Genomic DNA, 16,519 nt, shown 5'->3' on the forward strand with positions numbered 1-16,519 from the left:
TCTAATGTATGTAGTGCTCTTTCAGCCACAGAATCTGGCTGTGGGAAAAAAACTGGTAGTTCTACCGTTTGATTTAGATGGAATGGTGAAATAACTTTTGGTAAAAATTTTGGATTAGGTCGTAGGACGACCTTATTTTTATGTATTTGTATAAAAGGTTCTTGTGTTGTGAACGCTTGAATTTCACTTACTCTTCTTAGAGATGTAATGGCGATGAGAAAGGCAACTTTCCAGGTTAGGAATTGTATTCCGCAAGAGTGCATGGGTTCGAAAGGTGGGCCCATGAGTCTTGTTAGGACCACGTTTAGGTTCCATGAAGGAACAGGTGGTGTTCTTGGTGGTATAATTCTTTTAAGCCCTTCTATGAATGCTTTGATGACTGGTATCCTATACAAGGAAGTTGAATAGGTAGTTTGCAGGTATGCAGATATTGCTGCAAGGTGTATTTTAATAGAAGAGAAGGCTAGCTTTGCTTTTTGTAAATGGAGCAAGTAATTTACTATATGTTTTGGAGTTGCGTCTAGTGGTTGTATCTGATTATGATGGCAGTACCAAACAAATCTTTTCCACTTACTTGCGTAGCAGTGTCTAGTGGATGGCCTTCTGGCCTGCTTTATGACTTCCATACACTCTTGGCTAAGTTGTAAGTGTCCGAATTCTAGGATTTCAGGAGCCAGATTGCTAGATTCAGCGATGCTGGGTCCGGGTGTCTGATCTGTTGGTTGTGTTGCGTTGCGTTAACAGATCTGGTTTGTTGGGCAGTTTGATGTGGGGTACTACAGACAGATCTAGCAGTGTTGTGTACCAGGGTTGTCTTGCCCACGTTGGTGCTATTAAAATGAGTTTGAGTTTGTTTTGACTCAATTTGTTTACTAGGTAAGGAAGGAGAGGGAGAGGAGGAAAAGCGTAAGCAAATATTCCTGACCAGTTCATCCATAGGGCATTGCCTTGGGATTGCTTGTGTGGGTATCTGGACGTGAAGTTTTGGCATTTTGCGTTCTCTTTTGTTGCAAATAAGTCTATTTGAGGTGTTCCCCAGAGTGTGAAGTAGGTGTTCAGAATCTGTGGGTGGATTTCCCATTCGTGGACTTGCTGGTGATCTCGGGAGAGATTGTCTGCCAGTTGATTCTGGATCCCCGGAATAAACTGTGCTATTAGACCAATTTGATGGTGGATTGCCCACTTCCATATTTTTTGAGCTAACAAGCTTAACTGCGTTGAATGTGTTCCTCCTTGTTTGTTTAGATAATACATCGTTGTCATGTTGTCTGTTTTGACAAGGATGTATTTGTGGGTTATGATTGGTTGGAAAGCTTTTAGTGCTTGAAAAACTGCTAATAATTCTAGATGATTTATATGCAGTTTGGTTTGATGTATGTTCCATTGTCCTCTTATGTTGTGTTGATTGAGATGTGCTCCCCACCCTGTCATGGAAGCATCTGTTGTTATTACGTACTGTGGCACTGGGTCTTGGAAAGGCCGCCCTTTGTTTAAATTTATACTGTTCCACCATAGAAGCGAGAGGTAAGTTTGGCGGTCTAGCAACACCAGATCTAGAAGGTGACCCTGTGCTTGAGACCACTGTGAGGCTAGGCCCTGTTGTAAGGGCCTCATGTGCAGTCTTGCGTTTGGGACAATGGCTATGCATGAGGACATCCTGCCTAGGAGCTGTAGTATTGTTCTTGCTTGTATTGTTTGATTTGGAGACATGTGTTGAATGACTCTGTTGAAATTGTGAATTCTTTGTGGAGTTGGCGTTGCTACTCCTTTTGTCGTGTCTATTATGGCTCCTAGATATTGCTGTACTTTGCTTGGCTGAATGTTGGATTTTGCAAAGTTGACGGTGAACCCTAGTTTGTAGAGGGTTTGTATGACTTGATGTGTGGTTTGAGCATTGTGTGAGCGAACTGGTTTTGATTAGCCAGTCGTCTAGATACGGGAAAACATGTATTTGCTGCCTTCTGATGTGTGCAGCGACTACTGCTAGGCATTTTGTGAATACTCTTGGAGCGGTTGTTAAACCAAAAGGCAATACTTTGAATTGGTAATGTATTCCTTTGAATACAAACCTTAGATATTTCCTGTGTGATTGATGTATTGGTATATGGAAATATGCGTCTTTGAGGTCTAGGGTTGTCATGTAGTTGTGTTTTTTGAGCAATGGTAACACTTCTTGTAGTGTGACCATGTGAAAGTGGTCTGATTTGATGAATGTGTTTACTACTCTGAGGTCTAGAATTGGTCTCAGTGTTTCGTCCTTTTTTGGTATCAAGAAGTACAGTGAATAAACTCCTGTGTTTATTTGTGTGCTTGGTACTAATTCTATTGCATTTTTTTGCAGTAGTGCTTGAACTTCTATCTCTAGAAGCTGTGAATGGTGTTTTGATAAATTTTGTGATTTTGGTGGTATGTCTGGAGGGAATTGCAGGAATTCTATGCAATAACCATGTTGGATAATTGCTAGGACCCATGTGTCTGTAGTTATTTTGTCCCATGCTTCGTAATATTGACCTATCCTTCCCCCCCACTGGTGTTGTGTGGGGGGGGGTGAGTGACGTGTGAGTCACTGCTTGTTGGTAGTGGTTTTGGGGCTTTGAAATCTTCCTCTATTCCTAGGGAATTGCCCTCCTCTATACTGGCCCCGAAAACCTCCCCTGTACTGTCCCTGGTAGGTGGACGGTGCGGACTGTGAGGTGCTAGCTTGTGTGGCCTGACCCCGAAACCCTCCTCTAAAAGGTGTTTTGCGGAAGGTGTTATAAGATCCTCTGCTCTGCGGGGAGTAGAGTGCGCCCATGGCCTTAGCAGTGTCAGTGTCCTTTTTGAGCTTTTCTATGGCTGTGTCGACCTCCGGACCGAACAGAAGTTTTTCGTTTACTGGCATGTTAAGTACTGCCTGCTGAATTTCTGGCTTGAATCCAGACGTTCTGAGCCATGCGTGCCTACGGATGGTAACCGACGTATTAATGGTCCTTGCGGCCGTGTCTGCTGCATCCATAGAGGAGCGTATTTGATTGTTGGAAATGTTTTGACCCTCCTCAACAACCTGTTTTGCTCTTTTTTGCAGATCTTTTGGGAGATGTTCAATGAGATGCTGCATCTCATCCCAGTGGGCTCTGTCGTATCGCGCTAGCAGCGCTTGTGAATTTGCGATGCGCCACTGGTTTGCTGCTTGGACAGCGACCCTCTTCCCGGCTGCATCGAACTTCCTGCTTTCTTTATCTGGGGGAGGTGCATCCCCAGAAGTGTGTGAATTTGCCCGTTTTCTGGCAGCCCCTACCACCACAGAATCTGGTGGCAGCTGAGAGGTGATGAATACAGGGTCCGTAGGAGGCGCCTTATACTTTTTGTCCACTCTAGGCGTTACTGCCCTACTTTTAACTGGCTCCTTGAAGATCTCCTTTGCATGGCGTAGCATGCCTGGGAGCATCGGCAGGCTTTGGTAGGAGCTGTGGGTGGAGGAGAGGGTGTTAAATAAAAAGTCATCCTCTACTTGTTCAGAGTGTAGTTCCACATTATGGAACAGTGCTGCTCTAGCCACCACTTGTGAATAGGCTGTGCTGTCTTCCGGTGGTGATGGCCTAGTTGGGTATGTGTCTGGGCTGTTATCAGACACTGGTGCGTCGTACAAGTCCCACGCGTCCTGATCTTGGTCATCGTGGCTCATGGCGGTGTGAGCTGGCAAATGTGACGGGGTGTATGTTGGCGAAGCCGGAGTTACAGGTGGAGGCGAGGGAGGAGGTGTTACCTTTTGTGCTGTTTGTTGCTGAGGAGTAAACTGAAGCGTTCTCTTTCTTTTGACAGGTGGAAGGGTACTGATCTTCCCAGTCCCCTGCTGAATAAAGATACGCTTTTGCGAGTGATCCACGTCAGTGGATTGCAGTTCTTGTTCGAATCTGTGTTTCTTCATTTGTGAAGACATAGAATGCTCTTCAGTATAGGAGCCTGAAGCAGGGTCTGATGTTGCTTTTTTCGGCTCCGAAAACCCTGTTGATTGTTTTTTCGGCTCCGAGGTAACCCTCCTCTTTTTCTGTGCCGAAAATTCTTGGCCTCTATGGTCTTCGGCGCCACTGTCTCGGCGTCGATCCGTGTCGACACCGAACTCTCGGTGTCGATGCTTCTCTTTAGCACTCTCTCGGTCCCGAGGAGGCTGCGTGCCGGTGTCTCGACCGAAGTCGGACGATCTCGACACTGAATGGGCCTTTTTCGGTGCCGATTGTTGGTCACCGGGAATTTGGGTTGAGCCATGGCCGGTTGGCAGTGGCGTCCCCTGGGCCTTCTTTCCTTTTTTAAGTTCTGATCTCGACGTCTTACTCACAGTTTTTGTAGAGTTGAGTTCGTCGGAGTCTGAATCCTGGATGGAAAAGGATTCCTCCTGTTCCTCTTCTGTCTCGAACTGTCGATGCTCCTTTGGCGTGGACGCCATCTGCAGTCTTCTCGCTCGACGGTCGCGCAGAGTTTTTCGGGACCGGAACGCCCGACAGGCCTCACAGGATTCTTCGCTGTGCTCGGGTGACAGGCACAGGTTACAGACCGAGTGTTGGTCCGTATAAGGATATTTGTTGTGGCATTCAGGGCAGAATCGAAACGGGGTCCGTTCCATCGGCGTTGTTCTCCACGCGGTCGGGCCGACTAGGCCCCGACGGTGTGCCGAAATCTACCCCGAAGGGCACCGAAGCGCTTCGATGTTCAATGCGTCGTCGTATGTGTGTATCTCGAACCGGATCGCAACGATACCGTCGAAAATCTTCCGTTTTCAGCTATCTTTCCGTTCCGAGACTCGGAGCGACAGGAACACGTCCGAACCCGATGGCGGAAAGAAAACAATCGAAGATGGAGTCGACGCCCATGCGCAATGAGCACAGAAGGAGGAGTCACTCGGTCCCGTGACTCGAAAACACTTCTTCGAAGAAAAACAACTTGTAACACTCCGACCCAACACCAGATGGCGAGCTAATGCATACCATGTGTATCTACAGCGACAGATGCCATCGAACACTCAATTTTGATGACTTAGAAATACAACAGCCAACACAGATCTTGATACAATTAATTCTGTTCCAAAACTTTACGAGTGGCTATAGGAAGCTTTTGATATCCTAATACCACTCAGAAAAACTAACCAGGAGAAAAGAAAACCAACACCTTGGAGAAACACAGGACTTAAAAACAAAGCAACAAATCAAAGTTGCAGCGGACCAGGCTCAAAACAAAACATTGAAGACAAACTGCAGCTACACTAACTTAACAGAATATACAAATCAATCAAAAAAGCTAAAAAAAGGTATTACTCAGAATTCTGCAACCAAAGACTTTTATAGAATTCTCAGTGAATTTCAAAAACCTAAATGCATGGAAGGAAGTCACCCCACTACTCACGATTTCACAAACAAACTGGCAACTCATTACGCAACCAAGGCAGACACATTGGACTCCTATTTAAAACAGAAGAAAGCCATCAGCACCCACCCCTTTCTTAAAATCCCCTCCAAGAATAAACCAACCCAGCCTTTACAGTCCTTCAAACAAATATCACAAGGTGAATTTGTTCAAAGCAAGCAAGCTTTCCGGTTGCCCTTCTAACCCTTGCCCATCACACATCTTCAAGAGTATTCTTTTATCTACTTCTGCTGCCACACCTGTAAGTAGAATCATCAATAACTTTAACTAAAGGAACTTTTCCTGGAGACCTGAAAAAGGCATACACATGTCTGTTATTAAAGAAAACAAACTTAGGACCCGCAGGACCCCAAAAACTGCAACCCAATCACAAATGGACCTTTGTTGGGCAAACTGGTAGAAAGAGCAGCATTCGCTCAGATGTCACAATTCATTGAAGACAACTCCATATTTTCAGACTATCAAACTGGATTCCACCCAGGAAGAGGCACTGAACCGGCACTCATTGCAATCTGGTATGATCTCAAACAGTCGACTGCAATGGAGTTGCTGCACTGCTTCTCTTGGACCTCTCGGTTGCCTTTGATACGGTTGTCCATGACACCCTAATTCAAAGACTCCATCAAGCCGAAATAGATGGGAATTCTCTTGACTGGATTACATCCTACCTTCAAAACAGAACTAATAGGATCTATTCTTCCCCCCTTCTCGTACAAAATCACATGCTACAACTATGCAGATGACACACAACTACTACTTAAACTGGAATGCCCCAAAGACATTAGAAACTCACAAATCTTCAGCTGCCTCAGAGCCATTGATAAGTGGAGGACTTGGAGCCATCTCAAATTAAATGCCTCCAAAACGGAAATATTCAAATGTGGTCACTAAAAAAAAAAAATCATGACCCACTGTGCACCTGGGCCTGATGATCAGACCACCTCGTCAAGTTAAAAAAAAACAGGAATTACCATGGACTCCAAGTTAACAATGAATGCCCAGGTGGACAAATTAGCACAATCAAGCTTCATCACCTTTTAGACTCCGCAACGCATCTTCCCCCATCTCGGATTTCCACACAAGGTGCAAGCTCCTATCTCTTGTACTATCCAAACTGGATTATGCCAATGGCCTCTACCATGGATTATCTCTGATCTATTATGAAAAAGCTACAACGTATTCAGAACTCCAGGCAACTGTTACATGTAAAGCCACAAGCCCCCTGCCTTGAGAGCACTACACAACTACCAGAAGTAGCCAGAAGATCCTCCTTCAAGCTGCTTTGTATCACCCACAAAGCTATACATGTAACAGAACCACTTTCAGAAACAAAATACCTAAATACATTAAAAAAAAAAAAAAAAAAAAAAGCAAAAGGATTGGCCTTAGAACACCACTATACAAGAAAAGGACTATAGGTGGATTCCTTCTCCGTTCAAGCAGCCAAACTATGGAATTCATTACCCCCCAAATATATTACTGATAAATATATTGTCTTCAGAAGACGACTCAAGAGTTGGCTCTTGCTTTCATAACCACCATATTCATACAGCAACGGACTGTATATGCCTCCGTTGATAAACATTTTTAATCTGATTATGTGTATATTCTAGATATGTATAGTTCTTTAGGAAATATGCTTCGCCACTATGCCATAACAGCTACACACGTACTCTTTAAACCGGTTTAACAAATGTATATTTACTCACCATTATATATATATATAGATATATATATATGTGTATGCATGTGTGTTTGTATGTACATATATGTGTATGTTATTCTATGCTTAACATGTTCAGAGGTCATTGCATAGCTCCTAGATAAGGTGTTATTGGATACTTATAAATCCCTGCTCTCAATTTATATCACACTGATCAAATGTTTTATCATAAGCATTTCCGTATTCAAAAATTGAGGAAAGAAATACATTTTAGAGAAGTACACTTATTAATTAACTTTTAATTCTGTGTTTATTCAATACTACTTTTCTTCTCATATTATACCGATTATATTAATTGAACATATATTTCCTTACTATGTGTTTACATATTACTCTAGTTCTACTGCACTAGAGAAACATTAACATAAATAAAATAAAATCTATAATTTACTTTTTTATAATTAAAATTGTATTTAAAGTAAAAAAAGAAAATGAATAAATTAAAGAAAAATAAAATGATTTACAAAGTATATGTATGAGGTCATAAATAAATAGAATTAATATAAATGTACTCTTGTAAGCTTTTCTTTGTCTACCCATCACCATATGTCATGTCTATCAATCTATCCTCCAGCCCCACTCTGACTCATCCCAAACCCATTCTTCTACTGTTATCTCCAAAAGAACCTTGCCTAAGCTCTTCCCTCCTCTTCCACATCTAACTCACCCAAATCTCAGTTTACTACCACGATCTCCCAAACAACCCTATTAAATTCTCGCTCATTTATCTCACCTTTGACTCATACAAAACCCCTCCTGCTACTATGATCTTGCTAACCCTTTCCACAGACTCTTCCCTCCTCCATCGCTCCTTTACTCATCCCAAGCCTCATCCTATTACTATAAACTCCCAAATAAAACTTTGGGATTCTTCTCTCCCCTATCCCTTCATTACTCTAGTCAATCCAACTAACAAACTCAAATATCCTCTGCTCAAATTAACTCATAATACTAAAACTGTACTCATATTTCCCCATACTAATCCACCACTAATTGCTCTTGGATTCTGGATTAGCGTGCTTCGACGCCTCATCAGAGGTAGTAAGCGCTCTATAAAAACTAACAATGCAATACATTTTACCATTGTGTACTAGCTAGACTATGAGGAATAATGCAAAATGTGAAGATGTGAACGATCTAATTCTAGGAAAAAAAACAAGTATAACCTTACAGCACAAACTGGACCTATCAGAAACTTTAATCAACCTCTCCTCACAGCAATAATATGAATTTTACTTAAAAAGCTCAAGATTGCTTATTTCATCAGGGGTTGTATTAGTTATAAATTGTAATGTCCAGCTCTACGCAAAACATTTAAATGGCCATGCCAGGTGCAGCCCTGGTCAGTGCACACCACTGCAGATCACTAGCTGCCACAGGGGCAGCCGCCAACACATTACTTCCTTTTGGGCAGTACATTAGTGAATGGCAGACTAGCTGTTTAAAGCAGCTGGTCCTTCTATCTTTTGGAGGCGGAACGCAACTGCCTTACAAGCGGAGTCAAGATCCCCCTGCAGGTAGATGGAGTGAGTAACTGCACCTATCTGCAGGGGAATGTCTGTGAGGGGTGGGAAAGGGATCCATTGGATGCCCTATAAATGGTCACCCTCAGAGAGACAGTGACTTTGAACGGCCTCCTTGTGGCACACAATAAGTGTGCCACAAAGCCCTTGGCAGTTCAGAGGGAATGTCTGCTTGAGATCACACCTGTTGCACCAATGAAATCTTTGTTACACAAGGGACCAGGCATGGGTCTGCAGCTTCTCTTAAATACCAAAGTGCCACAGAAAGTGGGGGAATTGCCTGGTGCACCCTCTGGGACCTTTTTGTAAGGTGGCCCCTGGCTTCATAGATCAATATTGTGGCAACAGTGGCACACTTGGACCAATTAAGACAAACGGACATGAAATTTAATAAAGAATTGAAAGCCTGAGACGCCTGGGTGGGAATTCTCTGCACCAAATTTAACACTCAGGATTGTTGCTCTAAAGTGCATGTCACAGGAATACAAGAGTGAAAGTACAAGAACACTAAAGTACTATCTGGAACCAGCATATAATCACCAGAAAATGTCTCCTGCTCAAAGGGAATTCTGTAAAGATTGGTGTCATGTGCAGTCTACTGTCTGTGACCAGACACTGGTGAGTTGACATTTTCCACAGATTCAGAAATGCTTTTCAGAATTAGAACGAAGTCAGAATTCTTGGCTTGATGGGTATATATAAAAAAAGCTGCACTCAAATAACCAATGCATGATAAGCTGAAAGGAGCCCTGCACTTCAAGTGTGGTTACCTTGATGAGCTTGTCATCTCTCTCGACAGGGATTTCTCCTGGAGCACCGTCCTTAGGGAGGTCATCAGCCACATCAGTCCTCTTGCCCAGTAGCTCATCCTCTTCTGCGCTTACCTCCTCAATAAGATAATCAGTGATGTTCTTCAGGATCGGGTTCTGAGAGGGGAGGTTCTGTGTAAAGAGGAAGGAGCAAAAAAATATAAAGGAGCAATAGAGGCTACAAAAACTGGAGAAAATTCAAAAACATTTTCTGTGGTCAACAATAACTATTAAAATGTTTAATACAATGTTTTTGATACCTTAACAGGAAAAAATTGGACAATTGCGACCATCCATGGTACAACACGGATGTGCCTCCTGTGATTTTCACAACATTGTACTGCATGGTAGATTGGTTAATTACAATTGTGAATAAGGGATTATAGAAAGTAGTGGTTCTGAAAAAGGCCTAATGACCCAGATGGGCAGTGAGTAGGGTTGAAACATGTCGACCTGTGAAGTTTGGGTCATAATATACCCGAACAATGGCACTTTTTAGATCGGTTTTTAATCTTGCTGAAGGTACTCATAGTAAGGAATAGACCAGAGGAACCTGCAGGCAATTTAAACTCTGCTTACAAAGTGAGTTAAGCCCACCACTCACACTAGGTTTTGTGTGTTAGGATCAGATTATGAAGCATGCCAAGGGTGGTATGTGTGGGTGAGGAGCCTTATAAATAATCTGAACGATCCAGACCACTTTAAAATTACTGGAACCTGGGACACCAACTGAATCATTATTAGAATCTGCCCCCCCCCCCCCCCCAAGCATTCCATTAAATACATACAAAAAAACAGAAGGTTGGAGCTTTTCAAAATTCCATTGAAGCCACACATCGTCCATACTATATTCTGTGCTCCCACACAGCGCTCCTGACATTTACAATTTGTTTAAACATTTTCAGTTGTATATTTAGCCACTTTATTTACACACACTTAATCAGTTAATATTAGTTTATCTTTTAAGCAGTCACGGACCCCCTGAGGAGACTTCTTAGATCCTTAGGGGTCCCCGGACCACAGGTTTGGAACCACTGATGTAGAGCATCTTTGGAATTCAGAAAGTCATGCTTTGAAACTACATAACCGGACACCTAAAACGCAAATACCTAGGGAAGGACGCTCTGCCTTCGCTCATATGGATTTAGAAAGGTCCATAATACCAGAAATGTAAACAGACCAGGGCAGAGACGAACCTATTGTGACTTTCTAAGCACCAACATCCTTCCGGAGATAAATGAGTCGTGCAGTGAGAACAAACGCTGATCGGTTTGAAATCATCAAGAGAAACTGAAGTTGGGGATGGGGGTGACATCTGTGGTGCCTGAGAAGAAGGCCCTGCTAAAATGCACAGCTCTCTTAAATCATAAGACAAACGGTAAAGAAGCAGAAGTGATTCAGTGCAGCATCTTATTATCCACTCTTGCTTACAAGCCACAGGTCTGTGCCAGAAACCTACCGTAGTGCTAATGCCGATCGAAGAGTCAACAACCATAGGGGCATCGACACCCACAGTGGAGCTGTTTCCAGTTGAGGAATCATTGGCTTCAGTCTTCTCCTCTCGGTTCCAAAGTGATGTACGGTCATCCAACATGTGGATGAGTTTGGCTGCCAACTTGATATCATTTCGCACAATTGGCTTGTGCTGCGTGATTCCATTAACAGTGCGTACTCGGTTGGTCAGGTCCCGATTAACGAGGGGACTTAGCTCACAATCCCGAAGCTGGATAGGAGAAAAAAAAGGAACTGCAAATGTTTGTCTCAAAGAAAGGTTTGTAAGTGGTTTCAGCACTGCAACAATATAAATAAACAAGACATAAAATAGATGGTTACTGGATATAAAAGGCCCATTATTTGCCTGGACCATACTCACTTGGGGCGAATAGTATCAAATAAGAGTTATGCCCATTCAAGAAGATCAGATTTGTGAGACAAGGCTAAAGAACTATACAAGCGTCTCTCCATGGTCAAAACTTACCCGAATATTTTGAAGGTTCCAACAAATTTCTTTGATGTTGACGCTACGATCAAATTTGACCCAGCCTCGCCGATAGAACCTAGTAAGTGAAAAACAGATATTAGATAGAGGAAAATCAATTTTAACCAATATCAAAAAGGAGGCTTCAGAAGTCATATTGTTAGTTTTATTCAAGTAATAGTGATATGCGAAAGCCTAACCGCCTTTATCTCAGTGGTAAAAGAATTAAGATGCGGGAGCGAACACTGGAATTACATAGCAATTCTGTTGTACTTATTGCCAGCTCCGGTTGTTCAATTCTTAACACCAGCAAGTTGAAATTATGAACAGCTGAGATACCAATCTGGCTGAACAATTGTATTAAATATAACAACCATGAGCTGACCTTACCATGGGAATTAGGCAGCCTACAGTGGCAGAGGAGCCATGGAAAAAGGCAGTGCTGAATTCCCACTGCTGTCAGCATCATGGACACAGCTGAACCAACAGCATTCAGTAGGCAATAATAAAAATGTTCGTTCAAAGGGTTAATTATAAAACTCGAGTGGAGATAAAACAACAAAGGCGGACCAAAGGCTGAGAAACAGACCTAATAAAGAGAATCTGATGTTGGTGTTCAATGAAGGCAAGTCACATCCAAAACCTAATGTTACCTGGGGAACAAACAGAACCTCAAACATCCTCCGGAGATTAAAATAGCCTTATATGCGGATGGTTATACTATTTGCAATCTTTGTTTTCACAGCAGGCAGTGAAACAATGCATAAAGGGCTGGTGAGAAAAGTCACTGTAAGAGAAAGTCAGGCTGAGAAATACAAGTGTACCTTCGCTCGGGGTGAGGCTCAGACAACGCCACTCTAATGAAACCAGGAAACCGCTTGCAAAGCTAAGAGGGAAAGAAATGGAGAATAATTGAGAATTTCTTTTAAACTCAAGATATGGCAAATCCAGCAGGTCAATTTATAATCCGAGACAAAGATTCAATTAAGTGTAACCAAAAAAAACGTGTCACTACAAGTGCAGCAATGACATCTCTCAACTTTACTTTGGCTACAATTTTTCAATTTCAGTATTCCCAAAGATCAATGAGCAAACACTAGTTACGCAGATTGAGGGGTGTAGTATTTACTTAATCAGCTATTCACAAGTACAAGATGTGAGTGAGGCTCTGCTATGACACATCATTGAAGATCCTGTCTAATGTGCTAGAAGAATGATATATTTTTATTTGAATTCACATCTAACCAGAGACTCAGCTCCGTAACAAACTTCATCCACAGATTTATAAAGACTTTCATATAACCATAGTCGCAGACACAATTCTTCCTAAAACAAAAGCCAAGAAGTCAATGGTTTATCATGAACTATCCAACAGATTAAAACTCAATTACGGTTTGGCTGAATAGGACATTGGATTAAAAAAAAAAAAAAAAAAAAAACTGTATACCATTTAACTACATAGAAAAGCTACCAACGTGTTGGAAACCAAGGCCCTTTTTTCTGAGCCAGTACCATGTTCTAAGTTTTGTTTACCTCATACTTAATGTGGATATTTGACATTTTGATCACAACTCTGCTAGCCCTGCCAGCGGAGCTTACTCGGTGCGCTCAGCAGCCCAGTATGGAACTGCCTTTGAGTGTAAACACTAGACTGTGGAAAGACTAGGGCACTCTTTGAACCAATGGGGCAACCAAACATAAAAAGGACACAGAATGACATCCCACATTAATACATGCCAAAGTACCAGCTGAGGAAGAAGACACTAGAGACACAAAGCAGCTCTAGGGAAAACAAGGAGGTAGCATGCCATGCTCATTTATCCCTGGAAGTTTCATGCTGCCCTAACAAGAGAAGCTCACTTACCGCAACAATCTCAGCCCTAGATATATTCGGAGCTATATTCCTCATGAAGAGTGAGCAGGTCCGGTGCAAGGGCCGCGGCTTGACCTCATCCTCCTTCTCCTTCTCTTTCTCTTTCTCGACTGGCTTCTCATCCGTTTCCTTCTTTTCTTTGTCGGAGTCCTCTTTGCCGTTGTCCTTTTTCTCAGCCTCCTTTTCCTTCTCCTTCTCCTTCTCCTTTTCCTTTTCCTTGTCTGGTTCATCTTTGGGCTTTGGTTTGTCCTCCTCCTTGATTTCCTTCACCTCTTCTAAATTACAAAATGGAAACAAAGTCCTTCAATAAAATTCCAAAGAGAACAGAGCAGAAATATTTTAGATGGAAGAGTGATGTTGGAAATTAGTTTTCCAACATCAACATCAACATACTCTTCACTTTAAAGCAAATACAATGTCAACTAACACCAAAGTAAAAAATGTTATTTAAATCAATGCAGTAAATGAGCTTGGGGTGAGTCACTCTACAGTAACACTGTGGGATCCAGAGGGTGTGTGCGCACATTTCCTGATCATGTTATGTTATGCTTTAGTTCCTAAACAGTCTTGGGCACTAACAAGTTAAAGTGGTCAGGAAAATAATCTCAGATGTATCTAATGGCACTGGCCAGTATTCCATAGGAAACATTTATTCAGAAGCACTCAAGTCAGAATTAGAGTGCAAGCTGCTCAATTGTCAGATGTGGTAATGCTAGAACTGATACATCTGCCAGCACAAGGACACACAACAGGTCACCAGGGATACACAATTGTGCTAGAGGGCTTTCTTTTTACAAACCACTGCAATCTTACAGATCAATTGAATTTAAGTGAATTCACAGACCGGGATCTTCGGTGAAAGACTCAGATTATAAGTACTGGGAACCACGTGGACTGTGGATATCGATAACCAACCCACAATCCTTCAGCCACGTCTCAAACTTGCATGTGCAAACACAAGTTTTTGTAAGTGAGACTCCATGACGACCACCGAATAACAGCCCCAGTCTCACCTTTCACCACCTTCTCCTCCATTCGCCCTCCCTCAGATTCGGAATCCGACTCAGAAGCACTGCAGTCATCTTCATCGCTGTCATCCCCACTGCGTTTCCTCTTCCTTTTCTTTGATTTCTTGAGTTTCTTCGGCGTGGTCTTAATGTGTGTGTGAAAGGGTAAAAGGAGTGGGATTAGTATAGGAAACATCCCGACAATTCTCTGACCAGTATCTCTCTAAGTGCTTTCTTCAAGACCTAAATCCGGACAAACCCAAGAGAATTTTAACCAGATTTTCACCAGGAGAAACAAAAAGCTACCTAAACTTTCTGATGAAGATCCCTAAGTTTGAATCCCCATCCTTACATGGGCACACAAAAGTTTCCCTCACTGTATCCCAAATGGATCTGCGGATATTAAACTCTATGGGGCTTGGGTTTGGAGAAATGCAAAGAGGCAGTGATGCCTAGTCTGCTATGAAGCGATATCCCTTTAGTAACAGGCTTCTGAAAGATCACCACTAAGAAGATTAGCTATCACATGGCCACAAGGTCAGAAGCATCGTCTGTGTAGAAATAAGTGCATGTAACATCCTACCTTGGCAAGGATGAATTAAAGCATGGATCGCATAACACATCGCACAACAGTATCTGGTGAATAATTTAAGCACAACCTTCACTATCCATGGTGACAAAGTTTATGAATTAGTACAATATTCCGTTTTATTGCTAACATTTTTGCCCTTCAAGTTATGTGTGCAATTCTATGAAGTCCTGTTTATTCGGCATCAAAACATTAAAATGTGGTACTACTAAAGCCCAAAATTGTGACACAGCATTAATTGTTCACTCATGGGAATTCTGACTCTTGCACCATGAACAGAGGTTTTGCCCAGGGATCAATTTTATCATTTGATTGGTTACACTGCACAACACTTTCCAAAAACTATTCTCAGCTCCAAACTTTTCCCTTACGAATCGGGGGCCTGTGAAGTTTTAAACATAAATGAATAAGACTATCATTGCGCTCCCATGAATATCACTACAATATCAGTCTGGCGAAGGAGGACATTAAGACCCATCACTGGTTTATTTTAGGTCAGTGGTTCCCAACCTTTTGACTTCTGTGAACCCCCACTTTATGATTACTGGTACCCGGGGACCCCCACTGAATCATGATTGGAGTCTGGGGACCCCCACTATGTCATGACAGAAAGCTAGGGACTCAATCTGTTAATATTCTTTAATTTTCTAAGCAGTCGCGGACCACCAGGGTTCCTCGGACCACAGGCTGGGAACCACTGCTTAGGTCCTATGCTTTGGCTTCTTTTAGCAGAACATGGCAAATACTTTGCACTGAGAAACAATATCAGGGGTTCTGGAACATAATCTTCCTACTGAAAAGCTATATGCCGCCACTGCAAAAGATCAAAAGCCAGTGTCATTGTATTGATTTTGGGGACCCTGGAAAAAACCTTCTGGGGCCCCAGTACATAACAAATTTGGATTATATTACACATTTCAAGCCTGCATGATACCAAATACTAAAAGATGTATTAAAATTTAACACAAATCGCCATCCACTTTTCTCAGAACTATTCCACAAGTCGTTTTAGCACCTGCAAAACAATTACCTTCTTTGGCTCCTTGTCCAATTCCTCTTTCAGCACTGGTTTCTCTTCCTCAGCGTCGGATGATTTTTTGGCTTTCTCCTCAGATGCAGGCGTCTCACTGTTTTCCCCCTTCAGAGGGAAGAGAACATTTAATGATGAAGCAAATACTGCTTTCACAAGCTTCCAGCTGATTTACAGTTTCCAGTCTCACACAGGAACATTTTGCAAGACTTAACTCTATATTTTAATTTCCTACTCAGGTACTGGTTTTGTGGGACAAAGCAGTCCGAGCTCTTCACCCTGGGTACCCACAAGGGTTGCTCAGACAAGGCCAACGAGGATGGCCTGTGCATCCAACATATGGGTGTCCTCTAAGGGCTTAAACTTGAGTCTATAGACCACTATTGCAAATATGCACCCTGTGATTGGAATTAAGCTTTTACAGATTCTCCACAATGAGAGAAGCAAAGGGCAATTTAGGTGTTTTTTTTATCCCTTCACCTGCAATGGTCCGATTTATTTATTACTGAACTGGTGCTCTGCGTAGCATTGAGCTGTAAAAAAAAAAAAAAAGAACTAACAGTTTCAGTGGTTAAATAGAAACAGATCAA

At 42.3% G+C, this 16,519-nt stretch overlaps 1 protein-coding gene across 2 annotated transcripts in view; it reads right to left on the reverse strand.

Moving 5' to 3' along the window:
• The window catches only part of SRRT (serrate, RNA effector molecule), an 87,123-nt gene that overhangs the window by 39,172 nt on the left and 31,432 nt on the right, over positions 1-16,519 (reverse strand). For both annotated transcript variants that reach the window (XM_069215568.1, XM_069215567.1), the window contains exons 8-14: positions 15,930-16,037; positions 14,317-14,455; positions 13,295-13,578; positions 12,255-12,316; positions 11,431-11,509; positions 10,912-11,175; positions 9,414-9,584 (exon numbers count right to left, since the gene is read on the reverse strand). In XM_069215568.1, the coding sequence (XP_069071669.1) occupies positions 9,414-9,584; positions 10,912-11,175; positions 11,431-11,509; positions 12,255-12,316; positions 13,295-13,578; positions 14,317-14,455; positions 15,930-16,037 (1,107 nt within the window). The remainder of the gene's footprint in view (positions 1-9,413; positions 9,585-10,911; positions 11,176-11,430; positions 11,510-12,254; positions 12,317-13,294; positions 13,579-14,316; positions 14,456-15,929; positions 16,038-16,519) is intronic.

This window comes from Pleurodeles waltl, chromosome 12 (genome assembly GCF_031143425.1).
Source record: "Pleurodeles waltl isolate 20211129_DDA chromosome 12, aPleWal1.hap1.20221129, whole genome shotgun sequence".
Classification (NCBI taxonomy): Eukaryota; Metazoa; Chordata; class Amphibia; order Caudata; family Salamandridae; genus Pleurodeles; species Pleurodeles waltl.